At 43.5% G+C, this 9564-nt stretch overlaps 1 protein-coding gene across 1 annotated transcript; it reads right to left on the bottom strand.

Annotated features, from left to right (window-relative positions):
* Positions 1 to 698: 698 nt before the first annotated feature.
* On the bottom strand, positions 699 to 6783 carry PLEKHB2 (pleckstrin homology domain containing B2). The gene is made up of 6 exons (XM_010716626.3): positions 6730 to 6783; positions 5985 to 6137; positions 5121 to 5223; positions 4183 to 4222; positions 1777 to 1866; positions 699 to 866 (listed from the first exon to the last, which is right to left on the bottom strand). The coding sequence occupies exons 1-6, from the start codon at positions 6764 to 6766 to the stop codon at positions 714 to 716; spliced, it is 576 nt and encodes a 191-aa protein (XP_010714928.1). The 5' UTR covers positions 6767 to 6783; the 3' UTR covers positions 699 to 713.
* Positions 6784 to 9564: the final 2781 nt, after the last annotated feature.

Here is a 9564-nt window from a genome sequence, read left to right as displayed (position 1 = left end):
ATGTTAAAAAATCCCCCTCAAAAGTGGAAAAAAGAAAAAAAAATCCTACATAGAGATTCTTATTTACAGCGCTGGAGCGTACAGACTTGGTAATTATCCATGCTAGGCTAAGCACCCGATTCTGTAGGACTGGGGTTCAATATGCAAAGATAAACCTAAATTGAGGTAACTAAGCTAACAGCATCCCGTAAACCTTTATCTCTTTCCTCTTTTATTGAGATTGAGAGCTATAGAAGACTTTGCAAGGCTAAATATACTCATTTACAGCAACCCCAGCAAACAGAAAATGCTTTGAGAACAAAGCTACCTTTGGAGCTTTTTCATTTAATTCTGAGGTCACAGCTGGACATAAGTGTTGGTAAAAATTAAGCCACTGATGAAATAAGCAACAGATGAATCAAAAATTCCATCTTGCCCCATAGAGTACTGAGTTAATCTTGCTCTTTCTTATGTTTCCTTACAAAATGTGCTGACTATTGCAGTTAAAGAGTTCTTTGTACTTTGAAAAGAGTTTGTAAAGTAACTTACATATTTGGAATCACATCTGGGGCATTAGATCACTTAATACAAATTTCACTGGGCTCAATTTGTTGTGAAAGGGTGAGGGGGCTTTGGTTCCAGTTAGAAGTCAGGTTTCTTTCTATCACTGTTGTTCAGGAGTGGTAGATGGTAAAGGAACTTGAAAACGTGATATCTGAACCCAACCCCTAGTGTCAATTACTCAGGTTTCTCCAACATGGAGAATATGGTTGACAGTGATTACCGTGGTATGGATACTGGTAGGCTTGTCCATTGGAGGCATAGAAGACGTGAGGACCCACAGTGGGATATGCACCATGGTACTGACCATAGCCATAGCCATAGACCTGGTGAAATTAAAAAACATGTCCATTACAAAAGTATTCTTTGTCATGTTTCCAATTATGCACTTTGTTCAATTCTCCTTCATCTCTAATGCAGTTCGATGTTCATTGAAATATCCAGTCTGCACTGACTTAGAATCCTGGAAAGGATTCAGAACAGCCACTTGAAAAAGAAATGCTCCTAAGCAGCAATCACTTCCCACCCTTCCTGGGTGGTGAGCATTAGATGCAGGGCCTGGCTTGTCAGGCCAAGCCACAGCCCAATGCTAGCCTTAATACAGCTCTCAGTAACCACATCTAGTTCTAAGCAGTAAGGGGCTGCAGCAGAGCACATATGGTGCAACAAGCAGTACCATCCCAAACCGCACCTTTGTGCATCACTGCACAAGTCAGAACATCCAGAAATCAGCAATGCTGCTTCAGCCCTCAGTCTGTTCCTCCTCCAGTGCCGAACAACTGTGTACCCAGGAGCTAGAGTCACTTTGTTGCTATGACATCCTGTATACCACAGAATTTGTATGTGTTCAAAGTGACAGCTCCAGTCATTAAATTCTATTTTTAAAACTCCTGATTTTTACACCCTTTCAGTGCTCTCACAATGGGCTGCATGACCAAGAGTTTTCAAGATTAACCAAACAACTCCTTCCCTCTCTTTAAGAAGCTTTATTTTCTAAGTTCACTGAGCACCCACCCCTTAACAGATCTCCTAGCCAAATCTGCCTTATCCCTTTCCAGGGAGATCCACTCAAGTAGGAGTGAGAATGTTCTGTTAGTGCCTCATTCCCATCTGTACAAACCTTAAAGCCGGATGTGTCTGTGAAACACAGCACTTTGGGGGTACAGTTTGGGTGCTTGAAGGATGCTTGCTTCTGCTACCTCACTCTTTTTAATGCTTCCCACCTGCAATTCTTACCTCAGGTGATGGTGTAGCATAAGCTGTATAAGGAGGAGGGGCTGAGGAAATGGCTGTCTCATCATACATCACATCAGATCCCACGTAGCCCTGAATGCCGTGGAAAGATAGCAGTCAACACCGTTTTGTGCAGACAGCCAATTTGAGGACGAGGGAGATTAAAACTTAATGACCCCCAGAGTAACTGCAGAGATCTGCTGCATGTTAAGAAAGCAGAGAATGCCTCGTAAAGACATGCAGCAAGAAACTACTCAGAGAGCAGACAGACTGAGAGACCACAAATGCATCGTTATCACTGTCAGGAGCCATACAATATCTTACTTGTGTGTGTACAAAGCAAGTCCGTATCTCTTATCCATTTGTGTGTGCACACAAGCACACTGATTCCTTCCCTCTTTTCATCATCTCAGTTTTAGAAGTTACCATCGTGTTCACTGTTAGTGTTCAAATTACAAACAAGTATTCACAATTAAGCTTGCTGCTTTCTGGCATTCTAGTATAATGGTGTCAGCAAGTGCTGCAACAGCAGATAAAAGAAACAAATGTGGTGCCACCTGCACATTTTAGCAGAACTTCTTAGCTACTTGTCAGCTTCTGGCCATGAGAAGAATGAAAAAAAAAATGCAGATAGATGGGTTTAAATCCAGAGGTTTGGGGGCTGTTTTTTAAGGATTTACCTTTCAAATGCTACATATAATTTTGGCCCTTTTTGAAGGCAGCCTTGAAGCAAAGGTGATAACTTACCTGAATCCATCTTCAAGGAGCTCTCTACAGATGATTACGTAAAGATGTGTTCTTGCACCTGATACCAGAAGTTTACAGTGATGCTCTCTGTGACTTATCCCAAGAAAGAAACAGCTCCGTTTTTGGAGTGTACAAATATATGCTTTAATAGTCAACAGATAATGTTCCTATCAGCTCTTCTAACTGGACTACAGAAGGACTTTTGATGTTGTATTACGGACGTATCCTAAAGGAAACTTGTGATAAAAATTCTGAGAATTGTTTGAAATGCACTGTTGAAAGCACTATATGAAGAGGCAGGTATTTCCACTGTCTGAGATGAAGCTCTGCGAGTGCTCACATCTCAGCAATAAATGTATTCTGTTTTGCTGCAGGAAACTCTATAGAGGCATGTGACTTAAGTCTGCAAATGTCTTTAAGTAACGCAGTTCTCAAAGCTAAGATGATCACCTGGTCATTCCAGTGAAGTTACGAGGCACTGCTGGAGGCTCTGTGTTTTTGAAAGCTGTATCAAACACCTGCAGATGGACTCAAATTCCCTGGCCAAGTTCAAGTCCAGTTGGAGAGCTGTAATAGCTCTGGAAAGTACTAAATTCATATGTATCTTGTGCAGACAGCTATCTGTCCTACTTTCAATGGCAGGGCTCTGCCTTGGCTGAAGAAGTTGAGGCACTGGCAGGTTTTGAATGCCACCTGGCATCGCATCGGGTTTTGAAAAACAAAAGCTCCTGAAACTAGGAGTCACTGTCTCACATATAACAAGATAAATCCACTAAAACTAGAGCAGACAGATTATGAGTACTGTGTCCTCTGCATGACGAAAATTCCTTAACTTCTCATTTAACAAAATGAGTATAGCTGCACTCAGGCAATTGAGTCCAGAATAGTTTTGCAATGACAAGTGTTCACTTTGGGCATCTAAATTATATCATATGACAGCTGTGTCAGTGAAGAGGCAATGTTAATGTGACCCATCAAAGACTGAAACAAACTTCTTAAAAACACAGCATTTTCCCACTGAAACATTTCAGGCTGATTCAATCTAGTCATCTAAGGACAGACTGCTAAAAAGCATTCTGGAAGGCAGTCTGGAGGAAGAAGATATTAACAACTCCCAGAAGATACAATTCTGGTGAACTCTATGACTCACAGAGAAGTTCTTCTGGTTTCTGACCTCTTTACAAAACACAGATAGCATGCTGATGCAGAGGTAATGTACTCCTTGGCATACCTACACTTCCTTCCAGGCACCTCTTGCTCTCTGCCAAGAGCCATCCTGCAGTGTAATGGAACTATATTAAAAGCACCTTCCTTTTTAGGTCAAAAGTGTAGTATACTGACAGTAAGCTTCCTTTAGCACTTGGTAGACCACAAATAGAAGGAAAAGAGAGTCCATTTTTGCTGGTTACAGATTTACTTTTTGCATAAAGCCTCAGTGCACACTTCGTTTACAGACCAGCTTCCCAAACATGCATTCCCACTCAGGGAAATCACTCTCAGAAATCATTCACTTCCACCCAGTCCACATTTGCCTGGCTTTGGCTGCATGGGTGACATGCTGGTGATGCAGAGGATCACTCCTCTCCCCACCTATTTAGCTTTAATCGTGTTCATAATCCTCTAGGACAGGTTTTCGGTATAAAGTCTATGCAATACACTTACTGTGTTTGTTCTGGCATCCTGAAGAGCAATTTTCCATGCCCTGTCAAAAAAATAAAAAACGTTTAGTGGAACACAGATAAAAATTAATGGCACTTTTTCTTTCTATGAAGAAAACTACGTTAGGAACTCGAGGTAATGTAGGAGCAGAGTTTTAGATACTCCATGTGTCAAAGCCTAATGATACAGTAAAATGAATGCACCAAAGCGTTGCACCAAGATTGAAAAATAATTATTTCCTTAGCAGAGCTGAGATGGAGTGAGAAGGAACAAGAAAGGGACCGTGACAAGGAACACATCTGAAGGCCTTCACTGCAAGCCCAACAGGCAAGTGATATGCAACTATGCTTGGGACAAAATAATGGGAATAGATGCACCAGAATAGTTGTATCTCCTTCCTGAAGAGTTGCATCTGTGCTGACTAGAGAGCACAGCAGCTTGAACAGAAGGCACACACACTTCATGCAGACACTCCCATGCTGTATGGCTGACAGTGTGCCCTATAACCACGTGTACTTGGCAAACACTGGTGATAGATGTTATCCAACTAAACACAGCCAAGGTCACAGTACTGAAGTACTATTCTTTTTAATGACTGAGACGTCCTTGGGCTATGCAGGGTTATGGGCTACTTTAAGAAGGAGAGAAGTGAAAATAAAATCTATTCAGAATATTTTGCATTAGCCATATTACTAACATGCTTCTACTCCTCTCACCCTCCAGTGTTTCCAGTGACTAAACTTGCAGTTAGTTTGCAAGAACTGCATCTATGTGAGTTAGACAGCTCATAGAAGAGCTATCGTCTTTGCAACTCAAATCCTGCTTAAGAATTTTCTTGAAATATGTCTCTGAAAATCTGAAGGAAGGACAGTAAGTAAGGAGAGGGAAAAAAAGATAATAGAGGAAAAAGTAGCAAAAATAATATTATTTGGCAGACTTACAAACAGTCATCTGCACTTTCTGCACAGAGGTTGATGGTCTTACCATCCCGACAAACAATCTGCAGTAAACAGTCTCTCTGCTTTCCCTCCGGAGGCTGGAAATCTGAGTTGGGGAAAAAAAGGAGATAAGAAGAATCTATAACCACAATTTCACGATCCCATTTACAAGAAGGGCGATAGCTTATGCAAAACTCTGGACAAAATAAACTGTGGCCAATTGTAGCTGCTTTCCATGACATCAAAACAACTTAAACTAGAATGTAACCTCCTCTCTTCAGAATATGTCCTGAAGGTAAGTAGCTCTGAACATCACTCTCAATAAATGCAAGTCTTACAGCAGAACCAGTCTGTACCAAGCTGTAAGTACTCCCCAACACTTCTGTCCTTTACTGATGCACATCAAGTGGAGTACTGATAAATGCCAGAGGTGAACTTTGTAACGCTTGAGAAAAATTTGCTAAGGTTTCCCATTTTGCATCCCAACTCTCCCTCCAGCCAGCACTGTAATTTCACCAGTAATGCTCTATGATCAAACACACAAGCCTACTGCAAACATCCTGGTCTCTCATGCAAACCTGCCACTCGCATGTAAGGTACACTGTCCTCATTGAGTTGTAAAAGGAAGTACCAAGCACTAACCTCATCTATCACATGATGATATCACCCCACAAACATTTGTAAGGGAATTATTTAATAGTTGGAGAGTTCTTGTGGTTGTTTTTTTTTTCCCTTAAGAACAATAAAGCTGCACACTTCGTAGGCATGTTTACTTCTGCACAAGTAGTGCTATAAATGGTGTGCTGGGCAGTCACTGATGTTCAAAACAATCTCTCAGTACACAAATTCCAAAGGTCTCACTGTTACCTTGACATTCATTCCCCACTCTGAGGTTGATGCAGTGGATTCTCATGTGGATTTTATCTTCTATATCATGGCGATTCTGATCGTCATAGAATATTAAACTGCCATCAGACCACAGGTCAAACCAGTTCTTCTTCCAGCGCCGCAAAATAGTGCCTTTAAAATCAAACAGTCGCTTTTGAAGGCATATATTAGAAGGTATTTGTGTCTTAAAGTTAATAAAACCAAGATATCCTTCCCCCGGAGGACAATGGCATTCTCAGGCTCCAAGCAAAATCTTGTCCTACCACATTCCTGCTTTAGAACATTACAGAATTGGGTTCCATATTTCATCTATTACTCCAAGTTGCAACTGAGTGTATTTTAAGGGCATAGCCTGGTGCTTTAATTCTATCCCACTGCAAGAACAAGCAGAAGGCATGACTAATTGAAGACATTAATGTAAGGTGTCAGGCAAAGTTTCCAAGTCTCCGCTTACGTAACACTAATTACAGAGCAGCATCTGAAGCAGTCAGACACCTCAGATGTGATATACACTGTTTCCCACTAGTACACCCAAAGGTAACATGGAAATGCTGCCGTGATAGATCCCTTTCTGAAGTGTCCTGTACTCAAAAAACAAGGACAACAACTCGCAGACTAGAGACCTGCTTAAGAAATAACACCTGGGAATGACTGAGTTGCTGCAGTGTTGTTTAAAGAGTTAGACACAGTGGGGAGAAAAGGAGGGAAGAGCCCCGTGACTTACTTTGACGAAGCAGCCAGCCACTCTTCACAAATGCCATTGTTGCTTAATCTGGTGGACAAGAAGAGGAAGGAGAGGAAGCAGTCATCAGTATTTCACAGCAGTACATTAGAAAGAGGCATGTCAAGTTACAATACCACACTGCGCTCCGCTGGTACTGCAGATAGAGAAGACACATCTCAACTGAAGATCCTCACTAAGGCCCAATTAGTATTCTAGATCTTAGCAAGTGGAACAAACATTCAATCTGATGTGACTGTCAGAGACACATCAGTTAAAGTGGGAAAAGCACAAGTTTACAAACAAACAACACAAAATGGGGAAGAGGCCTGTGACCCTGACTCACCACCGGTTGCTGTACAGATTGTTTCCTTGACATACACGTGCTCCTTTTATCCTGCAGTCTCCCGTTACCAAACACTCTCCTTCCCTTTTTCTGTACTTCCCCTTCTACTTTTTGCTTTTCATTCAAAGTCCAGCCAAAACAAAAGCTGAAAGATTTTAACCTTGAGCAGGAAGGAGAAAGCTGTTTTTATGACTTGTATGCCTTTCAAATTGTCACCAGCTGCATCCAAGATGAATTTAAATAAGTAAAAGTTAAGCCCATAAAGTGACATTCTCATTTCTCCTCAGCTTTTAAATGAAGCTCGAAATGGCCTGGGAAAGATCCACATGAAATCCAAGCTATCACACCTGACATTCAGCATTCTGCCGCTGAGTGTGCGAGCAAGCCAAAGGAAGCAGACCAAACATCGAATATACTGGAGGAAAAGCTTTATTTTTTAGCACAGTGGTATTCTAGGGGGGACTAATGGAAACACAACTATCTGGACAGAACTAGAACAGCAAGGACAGAAGCACTCTTAGGCCGTGGCATCTTCTGGAAATTACTAGAGGGGCCTGTAAAGCCAATAGGAGAGGCAGACGCTTAAACCTGCCGTGTAACATTGCTCTTGTAGCAGCATGAGGTTTGACAGCCCCAGGAACTCCTTCCAGGTAAGGAATGTTTTTGAAGTCAGAAACTTACTTACAAAAAATATGGCTGTTGACTACGTTTTTTATAGGCATTTCAACCTTGTAACAGCACCTATTATCAGACCTGGCAGGGTACAGTTTACCTCCTCTGAGCTGGTGCAGTGTTGACTGTGCTTTTTAGGCTCCACATGTCATTATCAAGGAGCAAAGACTTTCCCAAGAGAATGTCAGTTTTGCTGAGGAGTTTTCATTATTTGCTGAAAGCCCTGAATTTATCACTCTTACTAGGCAAAGACTGTAGCATACAACTATAGGGAATGGCCGGCAGGATTTCATACTGAAGGAATGCTGTGTGTAGCTAAGGTTGAAACTCCAATGCAAACATTTAGTATTGTTTTTGGTATCAGCTTGCTGGGAAAACAAACATTCAGCTGACAGCCCAATGAAAAGGAGCATGAAACTCCTGTCCTGCTAGAATCCTGGTCCGGCTCAGAGCATCCTGTTGTCACTGGGCTACAGAAGGGGGGTTTCTGAAATTGGGGCCAATTTATTCCTCCATGTAGACAAAGGGCCTGAGCCTCTTTCTTTTGCTGCCCCAATAAGTGCTTCCCTACATTTCCCTCACAAGGAATCTCTCTTCTTGTGCATCCTTTTCCCAGGAATGGAAGCACTCTGCTGGTGCTTCCACATCTTCCAGGTGAAATCCCTGTGTATCTACAGAGGCCTTTTAATAGTGTAAGAGCCAATAAAGCACTTGCACGAACTTCCGTTCAGCTGCAAGTGCTAGATTAGGCTACAGAACGTTCGATGCTGCCTTTAAACCTACTCTGTTACACAACAGCATAATTAGATACAACTTAGACACAAGAGAAGGAAGAAATGAAGAAGAAAAACTGTCTCTTGACAAACAAAGGGGCCTGACAATCCAAGTCTCACATTGCAGGCCATCTCACACTTAGCGTGGGCTCCAGCTGTACTGCACACTGTACACTGCACCCTGTGCGTAATCTCAGATGCACGGACTGCGTTCTCCCATTCTCCCGACACAGAATTTCAGTGCCCCAAACTTCTGCTCCAGATAGAGGGCAATGACTGACACAGAACAGTCTGTCAGCACCGAAGTAGGAGGTGCAAAAACAGTTCGATATTCTTGTCTGATCCTTTTTAAGTGCAAGCACTGACTGGGAGTCCAACGCAGTGTTACATTCAGCCCACACCGTGTCTAAGAGCGTTCCCAGAGCTAGAGGGGAGCCGTGGCAGATAAGCAGCAGCTGTGCAGTATCTGCTTGTGAAGCCAGCTCCGTGTGACCAGCACGGGAAGTGGGAATTAAACACAGATAAGTCAGAGCTTTGTGTCACCAACCTCGGGAGAAGTTTGTTTGTGGCTGAAGCCTAAAGGCAGGAACGCCCTTCATGGAGCACAAGGACAAACACGGCAGCGGTGCGGGGCCGCTCCCCGCCGCTCCCTCATACAGAACACGGCATGGAACATCCAACCACGTATTCCAGTCGCCCTCTCGCTAGCTAGCTGACGGGAAAAGCCAGCTGCGAACCCAGCTTAGGCCGTGGTGCAGCTCGCCATTGCTGCGGGCGCCGGGTGCAGCCGTCAGACCGCGGATCCGCACACGGAGCTGCCGCGCCCCGCGGTGCCGGGCTGCCGCCGCCTTCCCACCGCACAGCCGCAGACACACAGCCTCGGACTCGGCGGCGTTCAGGCCTCACCCGACTGATCCTCCCCTTTAAAACCAACCAAGCCGTCTACGTCAGGAACTTCCCGATTCCGCACCTAGCGAACCGCGGCCCCTCTCCCGCGAGCCACGCTCGTTTTGCCGGCGCCCGGTCCTACCGCGAGCCGCGCGGCTC

The sequence above is a fragment of the Meleagris gallopavo genome, chromosome 11 (assembly GCF_000146605.3).
Source record: "Meleagris gallopavo isolate NT-WF06-2002-E0010 breed Aviagen turkey brand Nicholas breeding stock chromosome 11, Turkey_5.1, whole genome shotgun sequence".
In the NCBI taxonomy this organism is placed as follows: Eukaryota; Metazoa; Chordata; class Aves; order Galliformes; family Phasianidae; genus Meleagris; species Meleagris gallopavo.
The sequence above is the reverse complement of the archived record's forward strand: the minus strand, read 5'-3'. Positions and strand labels throughout refer to the sequence as shown.